Source organism: Pelodiscus sinensis, chromosome 3 (assembly GCF_049634645.1).
Source record: "Pelodiscus sinensis isolate JC-2024 chromosome 3, ASM4963464v1, whole genome shotgun sequence".
NCBI classification, from domain to species: domain Eukaryota; kingdom Metazoa; phylum Chordata; order Testudines; family Trionychidae; genus Pelodiscus; species Pelodiscus sinensis.
The window spans coordinates 91848022-91872288 of NC_134713.1; the positions used below are offsets into that span (position 1 = coordinate 91848022).

Below are 24267 nucleotides of genomic sequence, written 5' to 3' on the forward strand. Positions count from 1 at the left end.
CTGTTGGTGGAAATATGTGGTAAAGATTACACCTTGAGCCAAGTAAAGCTTGTTAAATTATAGTTCTAAAAAGAGTTTTATAATTATTTTTCTTGTGACCATTTCTTTAATGCCCTTTATACTTAAAATTTGTCATTAAATAAACTGTGTTAAATTGTTTGAGTAATTCTGGTTAAAGTAGCAAATTGTTGCATATCAACTCGTTACAGGAGCAGTGAACTTATCTGAACTGTCCAGGAATGGGCTAGACAATGCAGAACACTTTTTGGAGAAAATCCAGCAGTGGAAGTATGTTGGAGTTACCCTGACAGTGGTAACCCAGGCTGGTGAAAGTCAGAATGCTAACTGGAGTGTTGATGGGTTGAAGTCATTCACAAAAATTTAGGGTATGTGACCTGCATATTGTGTGACTGTTTATGGGGGGACCCAGATTGGGAGCTACAGGAGAAAAGCATTATGAGGCACCAAAGATTGCAGAGCATATGGTGGCATAAGCTCTTACTTGTCTAGACTGCAGCCCGGAATGTCTCTCTCTCTCACACACACACACTCCAAAATGATTGTATTTATGCGTGTGTTTTATTGGCAAGTCCATTACTGAACAAAGTCCATAGAGAGTGTGGGAGACTGGTGGCATGACTGATGGTAGAATAAGAGGAATCTAAGTCTTGGTCCGATTTTGCTCGTCTTGCTGAAACATGTTGTAACTGAGCAGTTGTCGGTGAATAAAAACAAATCTGTAAAAATTGATTTTTCTGGTATACTATATGGGAATGTTGATGGTAATAAGATAAGGAAGTGGTATTCTTATAGCAGCCATTTATTGCAAAATCATTATTGAAATGTAGGCTTCATGCTAAAGCTAAAAAGGAATATAAGATGATGTATAGGAGGGGCATGTAGTGTCAAGTCTCACCCCATTTTTCTGCTGAGCCTAACTGTGGGTGGGATGGAAGGCAAGAGACTCTGTCCTTCTCCCACTGCATCTACCACTAGGCATGCTCAGCTCCTGTCCCTGGTAGCCAGGCCTGGGCAGGGAGCAGAAGGGGCAGGAAGAATCATGCACCTCTCATGCCCGTAGTTCTGTCTTGCTGCTCTATGACTGCCAGATAGGGAACTGGTGGCTTTTCTTCCCCTGTTCCCCCAGCTTAGTTGTTAGGGACAAGATCTGAGTGATCTGGATCCCTTTCACCCCCCTGATATTTCTGGCTGCTGGGCAAGGGTGCCATTTATGGGGGTCTAAGGGTGGCAGTAGCTCCCCAACCCCAGAAATTGGAATCTCTAGATTTCATACTTGAGGTCTGCTTAAAGCTGCATGCCCTGGCTCCAGCGGCAGTTCTTAAATGCAAGAGAGTTTGAGAATGGCCATACTGGGTCAGACTAAAGGTCCATGTAGCTCAGTATCCTTTCTGCTGAGAGTGGCAAGTGTCAGGTGCCCCAGAGGGGGTGGACCAAAGACAATGATAGAGTAATTTGTCTCCTGCCATCCTTCTCCAGCCTTTGACAAACAGAGGCCAGGGGTACCATTCCTTACCCCCTGGCTAATAGCCTTCTATGGACCTAACCTCCATGAATTTATCTAGCTCTTTTTAAAACTCTATTATAGTCCTAGCCTTCACAGCCTCCTCTGGCAAGGAGTTCCACAGTTTGGCTGTGCCCTGTGTGAAGAAGAACTTTCTTTTATTAGTTTTAAATCTGCTTGGTAGCTTTGCCTTTGGGGCAGGAAGTTTGTTATAAAAAGAGAGAGGCAGGTGATTAAGACTAACACAAGGCTGGGCATTCCAGTAATTGAAGGATCATTAGATCATTGTGAAAACATTGCCAGGTACTCCATTTAAATGATAGGAGGAAAAGAGAGTAGGAATGAGTGTTGTGCTGCTGGTATAACTGCTGTTAAACTTATGCGTTCTTGAAAAAGGGGAGAAGAGGGACTAATCCAAAGCTGGTTACAAAGGGATCTCACAAAACTGGGTGACTGGGCAACACAAGGGCAGATGGAATTCAGTGTTGATAAGTGAAAAGTAATGCACATGGGAAAATATAATCCTAACTATAGATTAAAAAAATGATGAGGTCTAAAATAGCTGTTCTCACTCAAGAGATCTTGGAATTACTGTGGATAGTTCCCTGAAAACATCCGTTCAATGTGCAGTGGCAGTCTAAACACTGAAAAAGCTAACAGATGTTGGGAATCATTAGGAAAAGAATAGATAATAAGACAAAATACCATATTGCCTCTATATAAAGGAATTGTATGCCGTCATCTTGAATAATGTGGCAGATCTGGTCACCCCATTTTAAAAAAACCATATACTGGATTTGGAAAAGGTACAGAAAAAGCAACAGAAATTATTATGGGGTGAGGAATAGCTTCCATATAAGGAGAGGTTAACAAGACTGGGACTTTTTAGCTTGGAAAAGAAATGACTAAAGGGTAGGGGATATGTTAGAGGTCTAGAAAATCATGAATGGTGTGAAAAAATAGAGTAAGGAAATGTAATTAATTCCTTCACTAACATAACACAAGAAGCTGACCCAATTAAATTTATAAGCAGCAGATTTAAAACAAACAAAATACATTATTTTTTCCCAGTCAACTTGTGGAACTTTGCCAGAGGATGGTGAAAAGACCCAAACAATAATAGGGTTCCAATAAGAACAAAATAAATTCAAGGAGGATAGGTCCATTAATGGCTACTAGATGGAATGGGCAGGTATGGTGTCTCCAGCTTGTGTCCGCCAGAAGCTGAGAATGTGCAACAGGGGATGGATCATTTGTTGATTGCCTCTTCTGTTCATGCCTTCCGAAGCACCTGGTATTGACCTCTGTTGGAAGAGAGAATACTGAGCTAGATGGATAGTTGGCCTGATACTGCATGGCCATTCTGTGTTCTTATATAGAGCTGCCTCCTTGCTGTAACTCACTAGACCTCACTCCCCTTCCATAGCTGACATAGAGCCCAGGAGTCCTGAAAGGGTTTGTCTCTTTCTACAGAATTAGTAACAAAGTAAGGACATACATTAAAATGTTAAGGCTAACCAGTGTCCCTTAAGAGACTTGCCACAAGATGTCAGAAAGTATTAGTGTTAGAGCTGACATTTCTTTGATATTTCTTTAATTTTCTTTCTTTTATATGGGAATTAGATACAGTGCTCCTGTCAGCTAACTGACAAGTTGTCTGTCAAAAATGTAGAGTTTTTCAGTGCCTTAATAGCCCCTGAATAGAGATGATATGTGTGTCGGGGAGGGCAAATGGGGTTCATTCCCCCCATTTGGTTTTTAACTTGTACTGAGCATGCCAAATAACAGTGCTGAAGCCTCTGTCCTCAGTCTAGCTACCCATGCTCTCATCTCTTTCCCTCCCCAGTCTCAGCATGCACAGGTCAGCCCTCCTTACCAAAATCTGAACTGGCGCCCCTGCTGCTGGACCCAGAAGGTGAGTGGGGTGCCACTGTCACCTCCTCAGACAGGCTTTCTCTCAGGCAGCTGCTGTGCTGCACACAGCAATGACCCAGAGCCAATAACTTTAGCTGGTTTGAGAAGTGGTTCCCTCCCGGGCCCAGATGTCAGGGAGAATGGCCGAACATGCAGGGTGTGGGGGGAAACAGCAGGAGAAGGAGAGAGGACCCCACCTTCCTCTGGTAACTGGTGAGGCAAGGAGAGTGTCATGTGCTTGGGCTGGGTGCAAGATGTGAGGGTTAGTGGGCAGAGTAGGCATGTGGAGTGCATGTGTCCTCCCCTTTAGATTGTGTCCCACCCGTAGCAAAATCTCTATATGTGGTATTATGAAAGCCACTGATGATACATGTAGGATGACATCAGCAGGCCTATTATAATGTTGTTTATTGATTGCTTAAATTACTGTTTGGGGGGTATATTGGCTTTGTGGTACATTGGCTTTATGGTTGGGGGTTCAATTTTGCAGTGAGCACCTTTAGGGGAGCTGAGTATGCTAAACAACTTGCTGTAGGCATTCACCAGCTTTCAAGATTGGCCCAGTAAGGGTAAACTGACCTACTGACATTTGCTTCAAGTTTCTTTCTTGCACTTTTTTATATTAGCTGATTCCAGGCTGTAAATACTTGTTAAAATACCAGTAAACACAATATTTAGTAAGATACCACTGTCCCGAATAATATGGGTCACACCAGGGCATGGCCTAGGCCAGACCATTGCATTTAAAAAGATGACTTGCCAGCAACCTTAACCCAGCAGTGATTTTGATTTGCTGGTACATCTAAAATCAGCCCCCAGGAATAATGGTGTGGTGATAATAAAGTAAACGTTTTGGCAGGACCTGAGGTTGTATAAAAGCACCCAAGGCTCATTGATTCAAGATGAGGAATGAGTATGAGTGCCTTTTTTTTTTAAGATGGGAGAATTCATTAGTTGCTGGCAGTAATACTCTCCCTTTCTGCTCAGTTAAACCCATGTGCAGCAGACAGTGTGTGCTGCAGAAGTGCTTGGGGAGTCACTTTTCAGTGATTTGGTTTAAACAATCAGAAAATACAGTCATTAACACATGCCTCTTGCTCTTTGATATTCTAAGTCACTGAACATACTTAATGAGGAGGATATTTATTGTGTCTCTTCTAAACACCAACTACCAAATAGCAGAGGCTTGGCCTATCTTTATATAAAGGGTACAGTTTTATTGCTTAAGAACAGCTTTGCTTGGTTCTTAATCTTGAAATATTACAAGAAATTGTGCCTAAATAAATTCTTTCTCTATGGAGAAAAAATAAGGTAGACAAAATCTTCAGTTTGTTTGGGTTGGAGATTTGTGTGAAAGTTTGTGTTATTTCAGAAGCACTTCTTTGGTTATTCTGAGTTTATCAATTCATATTATTATTTATGTATATTGCAGAAAATCCAGAAGGCTCCAGTCAGGTATACTAGATAAGCATATCACAAAAAGATGGCCCTGCTTCAAAGACCTTATAGTCTAAGGCAGGGCTACTCAACTTTGGAAGCCCCGGGGTCACAATGATACTCACAGAGAGTACCGCAACTTAAGTGTAGTTGCACATCATGCAAATATACATGCAAATATATGCAAATAGTTTTTTTCACACTGACAGGCATGAATACAAAGATTAAAGCAAGACTACACAACACGCAGGCCCATTTAAGTCGGTTCTGCTGATATTCATAAAATGCAATATTTACCCGATTTCCACCCATATGACAGCACCTTTAATGAACAATGACAGTCCAGGAATTTAACTACCAAGACGCATATCAACAGAAGATCATTATAGTGACTCACCATTGTGGAGCACGTTCCCAGTGGAGGCCATGTTCAAAGGATCCCACCCGCAGGCCTCATGTTGAGCCCCCCATAAACCCAAACTTCACTGTGGGCTGCAAACAAATGGGCTGCGGGCTGCATGCAGCCTGGGGGCTGTGTGTTGAGTAGCCCTGGTCTAAGGCCTGATGTTGCAAAGACTTGTGCATGTGTTTAACTTCATGCACTGTGAGTAGCCTCACTGACTAAAGTTAAAAATGTATTTAAGCCTTTGCAGAATGAGGACTTGAGAACAGCTTAAATGGTCTAGATAAAACATTTCAAGTGCCTAAATGATGTAGGAACTTAAATCTCATTTTGAAAAGTGTTTTGGCACATAGGAGCCTAAGTCATAGGGAAAGTCAATGGGACACAAGCTCTTAAATGCCTGAGTTACTTTTTAAAATGGCACACACATTCCTAAGTTGCTTAGACCCCTTTGTAAATGTTATCCCTAAGTTAAAAAGAGTCTTTTCGAATTGGTGTATAAGGGGGGTTTCCTCCAATCTATTTGTAAATAATCTGATTTTTCACTACAACAGTGCAAACATGCCCTCACTATGATGTCAGAAGAAACATGTGAAGGTTTTAAATGTCAATTATACTAACGTTGATTTCTGCACAGTGGTATAGCAGTTTCATAGACATGTGTTATATCCTTCTTTCCAAAGTGGGTAACAGATGGGTGTCACCTCAGATTAAAAATAAGCATTTGCTTGCATACTATTCATTTTCCCCCCACTGACTAGAAAAATACAGAAACCATAAAAATGAATACAAGTCTTTAGACTTCACATTCATAAAACTGTTTAATGTACAAATTTGTCATCACCTGTACGTCAAGCAAATTCAAATAATTTCAGCAAAAAGAATTAGGCGTTCTTTGAGGAAGATAGTTTATTGCATAATGTGCCTGTACCTGACCAAAATGGCTCTATCTGGTTCAATATTAAAATTAAGGCTCCTATGGTGGAAGTAAAGCAGATATTTAAGTGGGGAATATTATTGATGATGTTTTGAGTCATTACTAGCATCTAAATTGTTGCCAGGTTGTCTCTGTAATCAGTGCTGAGATTGAGAGCAGCTCAGTAAATTACTAGAACTCACGATCAATGTATTCCAGAAGCTTTCAAATGGCACATGTAGAAATACTGCCATCATTACCAGCCCCTTAAGCCTACTGTAACTCAGTGTGGAATGAAGTAGGTGAGAGGGGTCCCAGTGCAACTTCCATTAAAGTATATGAAAGCTCCCATTGTCTTTAATGGGAGCTGGATTGGACCCAAAATTAGCAGCATCCCCTTCTTCCTGCTACACCTCATCATGAGTGCAAACCTATTCTAACCTGTTTTTCCTGATTCTCTCAAAACCAAAATGGAATCAGGATCATTGCCTATGTCTCTTTCTACGCTCAAATCCCCCATAACTTAATCAAACCTTGTGCTCTCCTCCTTGCTTCATTACCTCCTCTCTATGGAAAAATTTAGAGCTATGGGAAATGAAGAAATGTAAGTTGCTTTCTCCCGCTCGTGACTGGGAAAGCTTAACTTTGACCCTAAACACTGGCGTAATAAAGGCTAAAGACAAGAAGCAGCAAATGTTGTCTAGACAAAGCAATTAATCCTTTATAGGCCTTGAAAACTGAGCAACAAGTTCAGAAAGTAGAGAGAATCACAAAGAACATAGGCTGCCAGAAACCATGCTGGCACTGAAACTCCTCTCTGAAGCATTCAGCAGCTGGACAGCTTGGGAGTGAAGTCCAGTTTTGCAGTGCTTTGGTTTTTCACAGGGTGCTTTTTTTGGTTTTATTTTGTTTTAGTACATTTCCTCTTTGAATGTTACAAAAATAGATTAATGCTGCTATTCTGCTATTTAGATCAAAATGTGAACACTGTTCTAAAGTGTTTAGTTTTCTTAAGACGTACTTGGGTTTTAGAATAGTGATAGAGATGCAACCATGTTAGTCTGGTCTAGCTGAATGAACACATGTTCTTAAATCTGATTTGTCAATTTTATATGTGTTCTTTTTTTTTTTTTTTTTTTTTGATTGTATCACTTTGGTATATATGGTTGTGCCAATTTTCTTCCACATATTGATCTGAGGAAGTGGGCCTGGCCCACGAAAGCTCATCACCTAATAAACCATCTTGTTAGTCTTTAAACTGCTGCATAGTCCTGTCTTTTGTTTGGGTTTTAGAGGATCTCTGGTCACTCTGATGGTTAGAGTGGGGAACAGGAGAGCAGACATTTTATACCCTTATTCAGTGTACATTTCAAACACGATACATTTGATTGTATTAATTGAACATAACTGAGTCATACATATGAGTGAATATTATTGTTTAATTAAGAAGATAAATACAATATCTAATTGGAAAACGGCTAGATTTATAGATACTGATGTTCTGACTTAGATTTTTAAGGTCATTATGTCAAAGCTATTCCCACATTTGCCTCCAAATTCTGGTCACTGGCATCTTATATTCAGTAAAACTCTCATCATAAGATTTTAACAGGACAGAGTCCTGCTCTCTTGGAAGTTTGTCACTGTATGGAAAAACTACCTTGGAATCTAGCATGTGCTGCTTTAAGCCCATCTCCTCCATCTGGTAGGAGCGTTTCAGCTGCAAGCAACTCAGATGAGCAGGAGAGAGATACTGTCATTAGGAGGCAAACTACAGCATGGTAGGGAGCTGTTCAGTTCTCTAAATTGATATTAGTTGACTCCTACTAAGCATCTTTTTCCCCATGCTGGCATTTTCAATTACAGCTTCTCTGACTGTGAGAGCAGAATGTTGGAGAGTGATGCGACTGTCTTTGTCATGACAAAGTGTTAGAAAGAAATTTACATGGCATCTTGAATAGTTGTGTGAGAAATGCTATTTTTAAATGAGCCTGTTTCACATCTGAATTGGGCTTTATAGTTTAAAAAGTTGTCTGACATAAGGAAAGCTGCTAATTTTTTAAAAATTTGGATGTCAAAGATTCCAATCTTCTGTGAGAAGAGAAAGAGTCACACGATTTCAAACTCTTGTAACAATCTCTAACCATACTCCACAACTGACAAATCACTGCCTGCATGGGGTACAGGGAACTGCCTGCATGATTTCTGTGTTCAAAAACATAAGCTGCTACACCATGAGCTAATGAAAAATCTGCTTAATAGCTATCAGTAGTAGTTGGACTTAGTATTTCTTTCACATGTGAATGTCATTAGAAAGCAAGACTATTGCAAAATGAAAAACACTGCAGGTCTAATATGTTATCCAGTGAAGGGGAGACATTCTGCCTACAAACAAACCAGAATACACTATGACTCAGGCTATGTCTAGACTGCTACCTCTTGCACAAGAGAATATGCAAGTGAGGCGAAGCAGTGAATATTGCCACACCTGATTTGCATACTTAGTGAGCTGCCATTTCTGCGCAAGGGGCTTTTGTGCAAAAAGGAACCATCTACACAGCTCCTTTTTGAGCAAACCCCCCCTTTTGCGCAAGAGCCGTTCTGCCCCTTTTTTCAGGAAGAATGGCTCTTGCGCAAGAGGGGAGTTTTGCACAAAAAGGAACAGTGTAGACATCTCCTTTTTGTGCAAAAGCCTCTTGCGCAACAATGGTGGCTCATTAAGTATGCAAATGAGGTGTGGCGATATTCACCGCTTTGTCTCATTTGCATATTCTCTTGAGCAATAGGGGGCAGTCTAGACGTAGCCTTAATGTGTTGATATTAATTTGAAACTAACTGTGTAGGACAGGAATTGGCATTGTGTTAATTTCATTTAGATGGTGACTATATTTGGATTTTCTGAAGCATAGTTAATGATAGGTGCACCAAATATGACGGTTAGAATACTTAAAAACCAAAAAATGGTCTGGGAGCACTTTATAGACTAAGAAAACATGTAGATGATATCATGAGCTTGTAAAGTTTAAAAACTCCGGTCATCTGAAGAAGTGGGCTATGCCCACGAAAGCTCATGATACCATCTACATGTTTTCTTAGTCTATAAAGTGCTCCCAGACCAATTATTGTTTTCTAAGTTTGTCATGTACAGACTAACTCGGCTATCCCTTGAAGTGGTTAGAATGCTATCATTCATCTCAGTCTCCTATCGCAGCTCCATCCTTCTGCAATTAGCTCTGAGATCCTCTCTTACAAATGTATGCATTTCCTTATCACTCAACACTGAAGTACCATTTGGGTTTGGATTGGTCCCTTCTTTTTATTCAGTGTGATGTGTCTACTTTTCCCATGTTCTCAGAAGTAGGGGGAACATATACAAAGTCACATTTAACTCAAAGTAAACAATGCAATTTGAGCTTTGCAAATTGCATAGCTAAGGGTACGTCAAAACTACATGGCTCCATCAACGGAGCCATGTAGGTTAGTGTACTCAAAAAAGGGAAATGAAGCGGCAATTTAAATAATCACCGCTTCATTTACATCAAAATGGCTGCCACGCTGTGCCAATCAGCTGTTTGGAGTAATAGCATGGTAGTCTGGACGGTCCGTGGTCGACACGAGAAGCCCTTCCAAGGGAATATCTCATTCCACGAGGCATAACGGGACTTATGGAATCGCCAAACAGCTGATCGGGACAGCGCGGCAGCCATTTTGATGTAAATGAGGTGGCGATTAGTTAAATCGCTGCTTCATTTCCTTATGTCTAGAAACCTCATCTACATGGCTCCGTTGATGGAGCCATGTAGTCTACACATACCCTTATTTCGTGATAGCACCAAATTTCAAAATAGGCTGTCTTGACTGTGCCAGATTTCAAAATAGAGTGCTATTCTGGTCTCTTCTTTATTCCTCGTGCAATGAGGTTTACAGGAAGCTGGAATAAGATGCCTATTATTTCAAATGTATTTAGATATAATGGGTGTGCTGTTAAGACACACACAACACTATTTTGGGATAAGAGAAGATATCCCAAAATAGCGCTGCTGTGTAGATGTACCCTAAAGGTTCTCTGCAAGGCATTCCGTAACAATGGAACAGGAACAGTGGAACAGGAAATGCTCCTGCTGCTACTATCAGCTCTGATTCGACTCCAGGCTGAGTTGCTTCTTCAGCTCATGTGGTTGCTGCTAGAGAAATCCCAAGTTCTGGGACTTGGGCAACTTAAATATTGAAGTCCCAGAATTTTTGTTATTTTGCAAACATTCATATTCTCCATATATGCCAATATTCTAGTCATCTGAGAAATTTACTATATTGGCTGCATTTTTGCAAGAAGAGACTTAACATTTTTTTCTGTTTTCAGTAAGATATCACATAGAACCTTCACAGAGGTATAGACAAAGCCTTAGAAGTGCTTTGTTTTTCAATTGCCTCAATCTGTCAGATGCTAGAACTGACACAGAGGTGAAGCTGTTTCTACGGACTCACAGTCCAAATTTCCTCTTTGTTGTGTCTTCATGGGTAGGAAAGGAAGTTACATATATATGTGTATATAATATTTTGGAGAAGAGAAAAGAGGGGTAGAGTCAGGAATATTAGTTTGAAGCCCTCATTCTCTCCTCCCTCCCCCATCAATAAACCTTACAAAATGCATTTGCCTTTGTTAACTATCCATACAGCATTCGTACATTTATTGTAAACGGATCAGAAGTAAAGCAGTTAACAATGTTGGTATCCTATTTATTATTACTACATTCCAGAGTTAAAGCATACTTGATATGAATAGGTAGCTCATACTTATCAGTTTCATGTTGCATGTTGGTAGATTTGGGAAGATGAACTGACTATAAACAATGCTAGAAGGATAAGCTGAGGAGGATATTTTTGCAACTATAAAGATTAAAAAATAATTTTAGTACTAGAAAAAACTCTCAAAATTATTCACACAGTTATACACAATGAAATGAATTATGTTTTTATATCTCACGCATCTAAATAAGAATACAAAACTTTTGCCCAAATTCCAAATGCTACATGTATGTTGCCATTTACCTGAATGATGTTTAGAATAAAAATTTTAAAAAAGAGAACTATAATAGTAAATGAAGAAGTGAAAAAAATTGCCTCAGATTGTTGGTATAAATCTTGAGACATTTACCCTGTGTCACCCCTCCTGCTCTCTAGCCCAGTGTGAGAATATTCAGCACACCTTGTGACTTCTTGCACAACTGTGGGAGGCTAGGCCTGAGGCTCCTTGGTGTGCTCTGCGTTGTGTATTAGGGTACGTCTAAACTACATGCCTCTGTCGTCAGAGGCATGTAGATTTGTTGTTTTGGCAAAGTCAAATGAAGCCGCGATTTAAATGATCGCGGCTTCATTTACATTTACATGGCTGCCTCGCTGAGCCGACAAACAGCTGATCAGCTGTTTGTCCGCTCAGCGCGCTAGTCTGGACGCTCCCCTGTCGACATCAAAGCCCTTTGTCAGAAGCCCCGGTAAACCTCGTCCCACGAGGAATAACGGGGCTGCCAACAAAGGGCTTTGATGTCGACAGGGGAGCGTCCAGACTAGCGCGCTGAGCGGACAAACAGCTGATCAGCTGTTTGTCGGCTCAGCGAGGCAGCCATGTAAATTTAAATGAAGCCGCGATCATTTAAATCGCGGCTTCATTTGACTTTGCCAAAACAACAAATCTACATGCCTCTGACGACAGAGGCATGTAGTCTAGACACAGCCTTAGTGTGTGTGCACCTCAGATCAGACCCACTCAGACAAACCACCAGAAACAGGCTTTATTCTGTTAAAAATAAATAAATAAAAACCCCAACCCATACAACAGGATCACAGTTCAGCAGCCCCGCCTGCATGCTGCTTCCAGTTCAGTCCCTGCTGAGACCCTGCTGGGGGCAGAAACCAGGAAGTTCTCCTAACATGCTGCAGTTTGTAGTCCACAACTTGTAGTTCCCAGGGCTATGGTTGAAGCACACTGGACCTTGGGCTATACCTTCTTTGCAGATATATGGTCTGAGATGTTGGGCAATATTCTGTATAATTGCTCAATATGGCATTGAATTTGTGATGCTATTCTGAATTACAAAAACTTATATTAGCTGATGGATTTATTTTTGAAATAAATGAGCAGGTGGAAGTAACAAACAAGGAAATTCCTGCTCCATTGGCTAACCCTATGCAGATGAATGATTCACTTCAGCAGTCAGAATAATATTAGTGTAGTGAATTATCCTGTACAGTAGCATACACTTTCCTACATCTTATGAGCCATTCTTGAGATGAGACAGTGCTATAACATATGGAAGTGTGTTTCTCAATGTGTGTTTTGCAGACTTTGCTGCTGAGATAATTAGCAATGAAAATGAGACCCAAGACTCATTTTGTGTCTCATCATGAGGCCCATTCTGTCTATAATTTGGGAAAGACTCAGAGGACTATTTAGAGTATTCCCCTACTAATTATGTTATAGTCACATGCACGGAGTAACTGGAAACAGCTCCATCTGTATGGTGGCTGCTGTGCTAATTGGCTGCTATCTGCCACTAGACAGTTTGGTATTGCTCTGCTCTTTTTTCACATTTGGATTGGCAAATTTGATTACCAGGTTGTTTTTCTTTGGACTTGTGTAAAAAAAAAAAAAGATGTGCTCTAAGATAGTCCAATTGTCATATCATTTGACATGTATCAACCTGCTGATCCAGTCAAAAAGCAAAACAGAAAGAGGTATTTCATGAAATACCCTATGGGAATAAGCTCAGAGTTACCATTTCACTAAGAATTTTGACTGCAGCTAACAGAACTTGTTCACTTTTTGTGTCACTATGAAATAAACACAGAGATGATCCGACTTAAGTGAAGTGAAGCTCAAAGATCCTTTAGGTTTTATTTTTGTTACTCAGTCACAGAGTTCCAGTGCATTCTATCACACTGACTAAAGCACCATTGACAGGGTTTGTATAGAGTGTGGTAAAGTAGCACCCACAGCAGGGGTGTCCTACACTAGTTCAGGTGCAGTTGCTATCATCTTTAACAAAGCTGACAGCTCCCTGAAATAAAAAACTTGCTTTACCCACTGAGGCTAGATCTATACTAAACGAGGAATGTTGGTTTAAGGTACACAATTCCAGCTGTATAAAATATGTATCAGAAGACAGCTTACCTTAAGCAGACCATGACGCAAATGCTCCTGTCAGCTTCCCTTACTCCTTGCAACTATGAGGAGCACCAGCGCCAACCAGAGCCGCCCTCGGTGTTTGATTTAGCGGTCTTAATGAGAACCACTAAACCAATGCCAGAAGATTGATCTCGGGGGTGACAAATGGAGATGTGACCTGAATCCCCTTTCAGCCACCTACCTTGTCACACCCCACCAATCCCCCACAATAACCGCTCCACAATCTTTGCCAATCCTGGTCCCTTGCCATGTTCCCTACATTATCCACTGTACATGTCCCTTGGGTACTTTGGTTCTTCCATCTAATACATTTATGATGTAACTTGCTTGCCTTCCCAACAATCAGACAAAACCCTTTTGTGTGTGTATGGGTAGAGAGTATTTTTCAACCATTTTGAGGGGGAACAGTCTTATAATTTATCTAACGCAGACACAACCTAAGAATTAATGAAAAATAATTAAGTCAGGGTAAGCTGATGTTAGACTTACACAGCAGAGGCATCTGGCATTGAATGTTTACATTTTAATGGTGTTTATTGTAGCATTAACAGCCTGTCCAAAAGAAACTCTTTCTCCCCAAATTCAATGTTGAAGCCACTAAGCCAGAAATTAGCACTGTATTCTCCCTCTGGCCTTTCTTCTGTGAGCTCATACCTCACAGAAAGGTGACTCTCACTATTAATTCACTGTGCATTCATCACTTCTAACAGGGACCTATGCTCTCCTCTGCTTCATTGTTAGCACTGTGGTATCTGTTTGTTGCTAATGAAAAAGGTGCTGTGTCATTAGCAGATGTCATTGTGGAGGTATGCATGTAATTGTTTGCGGCTCAAATCCCAGCAAGCAGGATAGTAGGGAAAAACCTTAATAAATCACTGAAAAGACAGCTTAAGATGACAAAAAGTGCTGATTACATGCTATTATTCTGTTTATAGTGACATTTCATGTATCTCTATCCTATAAGGCTTATTTATAGTCATTGTGCAGAAGCCATGTGATGTTGTCAGGAATGTTTTATGTAGAGAGAATTTATATTACATGATTATCTACTAATTTCTTAACCACAGAGCTTCACATGAAAGAGTAAATCACAATTGAGTTTGGGAAATGGATAACCGTTACAAAAGCCATATATGCATGTGCATGCTAAAATGCATATGTAATGCATATATTGATAGACTGTAAATTTTACAAATTTAAAAAAATATGCAAAGACAAAATTTTCAGTTTTTCAAATGAAACTGAAGGAGGAGTTTCTCTAGTGAGTTAGACTGAACCTGGTGGGTTATGTTTTATCACAATTCGAAAGTCTGTGCTGTTACTGTGGAACTTGCTTTCTTTCAGAAATATTACTGGAGAAGGGATATTTTCATGGTCAGAGTTTCAGTGCAAGGTGTTGTCACCTTTCATTTTCAGGGAAAAATTCTTAGATGAGAATTGACTATTTTTGTCAGGTAGGACAAAGAAAATGAATATATAAATACAAATTTACATGTATTTTTGATTTGTTCTCCAGGTATTCCAGATTGCATATGTTATTGTAAAAGCAGCTAATGCACCTCGTCCTGGGAACTGGATTTTGGAGCGTTCACTGGATGGTGTTAACTATGAGCCATGGCAGTATCATGCTATAACAGACACAGAATGTCTGACACGTTACAAAATTCATCCCCGCACAGGACCTCCATCCTATGCAAAAGATAATGAAGTTATATGTACTTCGTTTTACTCCAAGATTCACCCACTGGAGAATGGAGAGGTAAGATGGGAAATGTATGGCGGCCAACTGAAATATTGCAGACTGTGCCTTTATATAGGCTTTATATATGAAGGATGGGGCAGTTTTCCTTATATATGTTTATCAGTAGAGGTTGTCACATACCCCATTAAACACAGAAAAAAACATAATAAACACATGCAAAAGTAAGGGCACTGTGTGTGCCCTAGTGTCTTGTACTTGCAAGCAACTCCTTTGTAGTTAACATAAGTAGCAATTCTCTCCTTAGCAGAGAGAAATATCCTGTGTGAAACTGCCATTTATTTTAGGGGAATTACAGTTTCACCTGCTGTGGTTAAATACACCACTTATAACTGTAAACATCTTTCCTCTTCCATTTTCTTATTAAAGTGACAATAAATTTGTTTTTTTCCACAGAATAAATGTTCATGTTTATTAAACTTACATCCTGATAATTCACAAAAATAAAATGACAGTTGAATTCAGAATAGAGTTTAGGCAACACATTTTGGTATACATTAGTCATAGAGTGGAATATTTTTATTTTACTGTACTGACTGATTGCTGAGTAATACCTAGCTTCCATGAAAACTCTCACTCTTCTCTTTTTTTAAAATCAAAACTGCTATTGTGTTTGTGGAATTTCTGAATATTCAGCATTTCTTCTTTTATACTCCATACCTATCTCACTTCAACTATGCACCTCACTATGTATCCTAGCTAGAATTTGTTTTAAATGAATTAAATGGGGTAACTCCTAGTGTTGGGTGCCTATATTGCATTTTTTCCCAGTAGTTTACATGTCAAAGCCTATGGATGCCCAATACACTGTAGTCAGGACTGCTGTCTGCAGACTTTTCACAATTCTGGAAAATACTCAAAACATGCATGTTTTTGAACTCTCAAAATGCTATCTGTCTAAAGACACTGTGGATTGAACTGAGAGACTAGAGGTCTGTATGGAAGAATTTGTGTATTTTCAAGCTTATGTTTGTATATGTACTTACCATGATTATTTGTGCAAATTGGGGATTGAGGCATGGAAATGGCCACCTTTTAATGCAGTTGCAGAAATAATACGTATACATGTAGGCATGAAAATGTACACCATTTCTTGCAATGAAATTTTCAAAGGGTCCTGAACGTGGCCTTGTAACATGTGCAACTGGATGTGTAATCAGTTGCACACAAGATAAAACTCAATATATAGATACCATTTGTGTTCACTTTTCATATGAAGTAGTGTTTACACATATAAAATGTAACAGGTATACAAATGACAGTGCTAAAAATTGTTTGTGCATGGATGTCATATTTCTGAACTGTTTCTGAGTAAATCTAGGGAGAGAATAGGGGGATTTGAAGTGGCAATTTTACAACTACAGAAATTTCAGACAGTTTAGTTTTGGTGAGAACATTTATACAGTTAAACCTAATGCAACCAGAACCCTTTCAGCTTCTCAGTTGATGTACATTCATTTCCTTTTTTTAAGTGCATATTTCTCCTCTGAGACTTGCAGGCAAATCTTGTATCCAATCTTCTGCAGTCCCATGAATGAAACTTTTAAATCAGATTCATGCTTCTTTACGTTCTTAAAGAATATTAAACTGGTTGTATTGAGCATGGGCTCCTAAATAATAAAGGGCCCAAATTCAGTAAAGCATTTAAGTATGTGCTTACACTTAAGTACATACTTAACTCTTACTGACTTCGGTGGAACTTAGTCTATGCTTAAAGTTAAGCACTTGTTTTAGTTCTTTGATGAACTGGGTCCCATGTGTTATCAGATTGGATTGCTGCATTAAACCACATAAAGATACATACCAGTGCTTTTTAAAAAAAGTCTGGTTTTGAGAAAAGGAGACTTGATATGAACAATGTGTCTGCACTGTGTAGGGCAGTGGTCTCCAACCTTTTTAACCACAAGATCGCTTTTTCAATTTAAGTGCAATGTAAGATCTACCTCAAACCCAAATACCCTTGCCACTCTTCCTTCCTGCCCCTTCTTTGAGGCCTTGCCTCTTCTCCACCCCTTCACCAAGGCCTCACACTGCTCACTCCATCCCACTTTCTCCCCCATCCTCACTCATTATCACCAGAGTGGGGTAGGGGTGCAGGCTCTGGTCTTGAGCCAAGGAATTTGGAGTATGGGAGGAGCTCCGGGCTTAGCAAAGGGTGGGGGATTGGGGTCCAGGAGGAGTTTCTAGGTGCAAGCTGTGGGAAGGAGTTTGGATGAAGAGGGACTCACGTCTGAGGCAGGAGGTTGGGTACAGGAGGAGGTTCAGGTGTAGAACAGGGATTTTGGGCACCATTTAACTGAGACAGCTTCTGGGTGGTAGAGCAGTGGGATTAAGATAGGTTTATTCCTGCCCCAGCCCTGCACCACTCCTGAAAGCAGCTGGCATGTACAGCAATGGCTCCATGGCACCATGTGCTCTACAGGCACTAAGCCCGCAGCTTCTAAAGGCCACAGCTCCCCATTATTGATCAATGGGAGCTTCAGTGGTGGTGTCTGCAGGCAAGGACGGTATGTGGAGACTCCCTGCTCTCTCAGTCTCTCTCGCTCTCTGACTGCAGGCAGAGGTGTAGTGAGGGTGTTATGTGCCTGGGGACAAAGGAAAAATTTGCACCCCCCCGCCATGTGGCACGGCTCCATACCTGGTGCACAACAGAGGAGAACTTGTACCGCATCTTCCCCCACCCTCTACAGTTTGGGACCGGGCTCCCGCGTGCACTAACCCGTTAATGGAGATGGAGGAGGGTCAGGCTTGGATCAGAGAGGCAGGGGGGAGGCTCCAGCTGCCGGTGGCAGGCGGCGTAGGAGCACGTGAGCTGAGGGATGATGGGGGGAACAGAATGGGATTAAATTGGTGCCTCGCTAGCATGACTCCTCCGGCCCCCTCGCAACTGACTCCTCCGGCCCCCTCGCTACGCCATTGTCCCCCCTCCTGTAGATCTATCATCTTATGCATGTGCAAGATCTGAAAGAGCCGTCCCATGAATCTGCAGTTAGTGTCTGTGGCACCTGCTTCTGGGTGGTGTCTCAATGATGACACATTCACCTCCAAAGAGGGGGCTTCCCAAAGCAGGCCCTTGCTGCTGACCCCCAAGGGATCCACAGGTCCAGTCTCCTTTCAATGGGCCCACTTCCCAGGACTCATTGATCTTGGATCTGGCTTCCATCCCCTCTCCAACCTTTGCAACTGCCCAGAGGTGCTCACCTTCCGCCTTATCCATTCCCACCTCATTCACCCCATAGGGACAGTCTCTGCCTCACTTGTCCTAGGGACTATTCTACCAAGATGTAATACAAAGTTTCCATGTAAAAGGACTCAATACAAAGCTAAAAATTTCAATGAGAAAATGATTAATACAAAGATGTGTATTATCTGCTTCAGGGAGACACCTCTGCCTGCCTGCACCCCTCTCCCTCAGAGTCTACAGCCCCATTGCAAAGCGAGGGAGGGGAAGGAAAGAGGCTGAGGCCCATCCAACGGGACTGAAGCAGTCATGAGCAAACCATGCCTGGGAGCCATTCTCCTGTCCATTGCTGGTGCTGTGTTGCTTCAGGCACGCTGAAATGCAGTCACCTCTTGGTGGGCTGGACAGCTGTTTAACACCTGCACAAGGTTTCAGGCAGGGGCCAGTGCGGGCTGCCTTCCTGCAGAGCCCCCATCAGAATTACTGTGCATTCCTGGTTTAGGAAAAGAATAAACAGAGGATTGGAAATTAACCCGCCCAGTCTCACGTCCCCTAGGCAGGGAATGAGCCATCTACATTAGGCCCCAGCTGGAGTATCATGTCCAGTTCTGGGCGCCACATTTCAGGAAATGTGGAGAAACTGGAGAAAGTCCAGAGAAGATCAACACAAATGATGAAAGGTCTAGAGAACATGAGCTGTGAGGCAAGGCTGAAGGAATTGGGCTTGTTTACCTTGGAAAAGAGAAAACCGAAAAGGGACATGAGAGCAGCTTTCAAGTATCGAAGGGTATATCTACACTACCCCCCTAGTTCGAACTAGGGGGGTAATGTAGTCATTCGGAGTTGCAAATGAAGCCCGGGATTTGAATTTCCCGGGATTCATTTGCATGATGCCGGCCGGCGCCATTTTTAAATGCCGGCTAGTTCAGAGGAGGAGGAAGAAAAAATTTTCTCCTTGGCCTCTGAGGTTAGGATGAGAAGCAATGGGCTTAAATTGCAGCAAGGGAGGTTTAGGTTGGACATTAGGAAAAACTTCCTGCCTGTCAGGGTGGTTAAACACTGGAATAAATTGCCTAGGGAGATTGCAGAATCTTCATCACTGGAGATATTTAAGACCAGGTTAGATAGACACTTGTCAGGGATGAGCTAGGGCAACTCAACTTTGGAAGCCCCAAAGGCCACACTGATACTTACAGAACATGCTAAGGGCCTCAACTTAAGCGTGGTTGTGTATGCAAGCAAATATATACAAATAGCTTCTCTCACACTGACAGGCATGAATACAAAGATTAAGGCAAGATTACACAACACACAGGCCCCATTTAAGTCAGTTCTGCTGATATTAATAAAATGCAATATTTACCTGATTTCTACCCACGTGATAGCACTTTTCACGAGCAACAACAGTCCAAGAATTTAACTACTAGAATGCATAAGTACAGAAGATCATTACACTGACTTTTTTGTTTTGGCTCCCACTCGCCGGCCACATGTTGATCCCCACATAAACCCAAACTGCACCACGGGGCGCAAACAAACCGGCCGTGGGCAGCATACTAAGTTATTAATAAATATTTTATAAACCTTTACCTTTTCTCTCTGCTGTCATATCTCCTCCCATTGCTCCATCATCTCCCCCGGTGCCTGCTGCCCCCTAACTCCTCACCCTCCTCTGTTGTCCTGACTCCTACCCTTCTCACTGCCCTCAGCCCTCCTGCAACCTGCCCTCCTCCACCAGCCCTTCTCTCCCTCCTGTGCCCACTTCTCAAGTAGCCCCACTCTGACCATGTGAGCTACCCCTCTTCTAACACCTCCCTCTACACACTTGCCCTGCCTCTCTCCTCTGGTGCTGGTCCCTCCCCTGCAGGTGTCTGCCCTTCTGCTTCACTCCAGAATCCCCTGGCACCTGCACCTTCCCTTAGCCTTGAACCCTCGTGGTGCCTTCCCCTTCCCGCACTACCCCTGCCCCCTTTGCCCTCTTTTTCCCTGATGCCCACCCCCTCACCACTCTCTGCCCCCATTCCCCTCTGTGCCCTCACACATGCCTTGCTCCATCCCCACCTTTCTCATGCCCACCCCTTCTTTCAAGCCTTCTCCCAGCATTTCCCCCTCCCCCCTCTTAGACCCCAATGCCTTTACCCTCTCTTCTCCCAGCATCACCCTGTCCCCCTCCCACTGACACCTCCCCTCCTGCCCTTTTCTTCATTGTCTCCACTTGGCCCCCTAGCATTTGACTGTCCCTTGGCGCCTTCCTCTCCCACCTCCTCCCCCTCCACACAAGCCCCTTCCTCTCCCACCCCATCTCCCTAGTTTTTCCCCTTCCCTGCCCTGCCTTCTGCCTTCCACTTTGCGCTCGAGGCCTGGAAGTCCCCGTACTCTGAACTGTAAGCTAGGCCACGCAGGGCAACGCTGCGCCGAGCAGTTTTAAAGTCCTGAGCCGTGATGTCACATCATGCCTAGGTGTCTCCCCGGTCACCTGGAAACGCCGTGTATGGCGGCAGCAGCCTGCCAGCAGCGTGCACTGGCAAGGGGGAGCCGACTGAATGCTGTGCACAGCAGGGACGGTCTGGGGCCGGGGGGACACTCCTATAACTCGCCGCCCATGCCAGGTGAGCCTGCGCAGCATGCTCTTGCTCTCACCTCGGCCTGGCACCCCCCTTACGTGGTGTCTGGGGGCAATTTCCCCCTCCCGACCCCGATTCGCTACGCCTCTGGCAGAACAATCTTAAAGACAAAAGAAAAGTGATTGTGCTTTCCTCTGACTTTCAGAGAGCTGCAACATAACATGATGATTCCGTTCTAAGAACTTCTTTCTATATTGGGTTAGAGTCTGCTTATCTGCCTTATGCACATTTCTCTTCCACTGGGCACTGCATAGTTTGGCTCTGTTTGAAAAAACAACTCCTCTGCCTTCCATGAGGCATGCTGATCTATCAATATCACCTATCTAACAGATCCGGTGTAAAACTGGCTCCTATTGTGATAGTGGTCCAGGATTATAGGCAGGGTACTAACATTGTTGCCTTTCTGCTGCTGGGCTTAATGAAGAGGAGAAGCAGCAGATGCAACCTGTACAAGGAAGAGCCAGCTATGTGCTGTCCAGAGAGTAATTCTGATTTCCCCTCATCAGGGACAACTCCATCTGAAAATTCATGCCCCCTGGGTGGTGAGCCTTTAAGAAACAGGCTAAATAATAATTATTCTTTATGCAGGGTCTCTTAATTCAAGCTGTCTTCTTTCCCCCAATAACCCCCATTTATGCTAAGTGACCATGTCACCTCTCAGAGGAATACCCACTCTCCATCCATAGCAGAAACATTCCCAGCTCTGAATCCCTGATCCCATCTTCCTCAGATACAAATCTGTGTGCCTTTTAAATGTGTAAATTGGACCAACCTTTTCCATTTATATGTACTCGCAGCTCTACTTGTTTACTTTGAAACAATAGCTCAGAAAGACATAATCTACCCCGCCCAGGGAAAGAGATTGCTCCTCCTTGCAAGTTTACACAATCATTGTGCATCGACCTTAATCATACCTTCTGAAAAGCAGGTTTTCAGATCTCTTGTACAAGATCATCAAGTAGTCAAATGGCTATGGAGATTTAGATCCTTTCATCACTGCCAAAGGAGGAATCTAATTCAAATCCTATCTTCTCTTTCATAGAGTTGTCAAGGACTGAAAGCCCAGTGAAGGAGCATGCAGCCTCCTCAATGAAGTATTATCCCTCTTTACTGCTTTACCAGTGACTCTGAATGCTTTTGGCACAGATTCTGAGTAGAGTTCTCATCACCCTTTTTCACTAGATTAGAGTTGCATTTTGCTGCCAGTTCAAATCAAGCTGCTGCCCAGCAGGAAAGGTCATTTTAATGAAAATGTGTAAAACATGGAATGCGTGACAGTGAGAGCCTCAGTTTCCATTCTTCATCAGGTGCACTCAGGAGCATCTAGCAACGACTTATAAGATATAATTAGAAAAAATCATGTGACATATAAAACTTATAGTATATGATATCATGCATGCCATTTGAAACATCAAAATAGATGAAAACTCTATACCAGTGGTGGGCACCTTGTGGCTCAAGGGCCACATGTGGCCTGTTGGAGGTTTTATATGTGGCCCATGATAGATTTTGTTTATTGTTGCCATACACAGAGTTGCCAGATTCCTCTAGTTTCAATCCACATGTTTTTTTCTTACCGGTATTACTAAAGTGACATGCATATAAAGCAAGGGCACATAAAGGTGTGTGAAGTGTGTACTGATTGTACACAACATTGGCTGTGCGAGCTGTGCATTCCCTCTGCATCTGATCCAAGTGCTACAACGGTTCAGTTGGCACACACCCCAAATTATGCAATTAGCAATACCGCCTATCTTGGGAGACCATCTTGGTTACGACAATCTAGCAGGTCACTGAAATGAAGGACCACTCATGCAGCCCACTCACTAATCTGGGTTGCCCATCTCTGCTCTATACAGTTCACAGCACAATAAATGGTATTTAGAGTTAATGCTCCAAAGACCAATATATACCTAGTAGAATCAAATAGAAGCCCTGGCACTGGTTACGGTCCAAAAAAACAGGGAAGTGATTGCAGTAAAAAAGGAACAAATTAGATGTAAATAATAGAGATTTCTGTGCAAGGGAAATGAAGCAAAGAATTGCTATGGTAACCATAGATTTTTAGTTCTCAAACTAAAAAATGAGCTGAAAAAACCTAAAGTAGTAATCGCAGCAAGGAAAGATGGAAATGTCATGAAACCAAAAGAAATATGGTCTGATTTTTATGACACTCTCCAAACACCAAAATATAGCAGTCACCACCACCTCATATGTCCCTTGGATACATATTTAGTTTCCTGACTGTCAAGCAAATTAACACAACATCAAGGAACCTGCTTTATAACAGTGATAAAGAACATGTCATCCACTAATATATACTTGAAAAAACCTGAGTTTCCTCATTTGAGAATATTTGAGATATTGCAAAATACGTATTCATGTTGAAAATAAGCTTTCACTTTACTGCAGGTCCTTTCATTTGTTAATGATCCATGAGAAACATGCAATAGCCAACACGTTACAGCCTTTACAGCGCAATGTGACTAACATTCTACCTTTTCTATAAGCCAGAAGTCTCTGGCCTGGATTACATGAAGGGATAAATTCAAATTAAAATAAGCAGCTTCAGCTTCGTTAATTGCATAGCTTAAGTTAAAGTATCTTAACTCAAATTATGGCACTATCCACGCTGCGAGTATGTAAAAGGGATTTTCCTTACTCATCATAGAGGCAAGACTACTGGCATCAATGGGAGTGCCTTCTCAGTTCTAATTAGCATGTCTTCACTAGACTGCTAATTCAAACCCTAGAAGATCAACTGCGGCTGCTTCAATCTTATCTTTAGTGTGGACATAGCTTCTATGATTTCAGAATAAATACTGGGTTTGAATGTTTCACTAGTACTGATCCATTTACTTAAGTCAACACTTTTCGGGGTTCTGTACTTACTCCAAGTACATATTTCAATTGGTTTTGCCCATTTTACTGTTTGTAAATGTTCTAGAGTAGGTATTGATTTTCTCAAATTTATTAAAAAAATCACTGAATAATTTCTGTAAATAAGTCTGTCCCTATAGATTGTCTATGAGCACCTTATTTTAAGGAATCTAATATATGAAATTCAGCTGTTGGTTAGGCTGGCTTGGAGACAAGTCATGTGGCACTGTTTCTTATCTTTAATTGGCTGAGCATATATCTAAGGGTTTGTCTGCACAGCAAAGTTATTTTGAAATAACAGCCCTTATTTCGAAATAACTTTCTTAGTGTCTATACAGCCAAACCGCTATTTCAAAATAAATTCGAAATAGCAGAGTGCTTATTTCAAAGTTGGTAAACCTCATTCTATGACGAATAATGCCAAATTCTAAAGAGCTATTTCGAAATA

The 24267-nt window shown here is 41.8% G+C and overlaps 1 protein-coding gene across 6 annotated transcripts in view; it reads left to right on the top strand.

Moving 5' to 3' along the window:
• The window catches only part of LAMA2 (laminin subunit alpha 2), a 502508-nt gene that overhangs the window by 162820 nt on the left and 315421 nt on the right, over positions 1-24267 (top strand). For all 6 annotated transcript variants that reach the window (XM_075924144.1, XM_075924139.1, XM_075924141.1 and 3 more), the window contains exon 4: positions 14892-15134. In XM_075924144.1, the coding sequence (XP_075780259.1) occupies positions 14892-15134 (243 nt within the window). The remainder of the gene's footprint in view (positions 1-14891; positions 15135-24267) is intronic.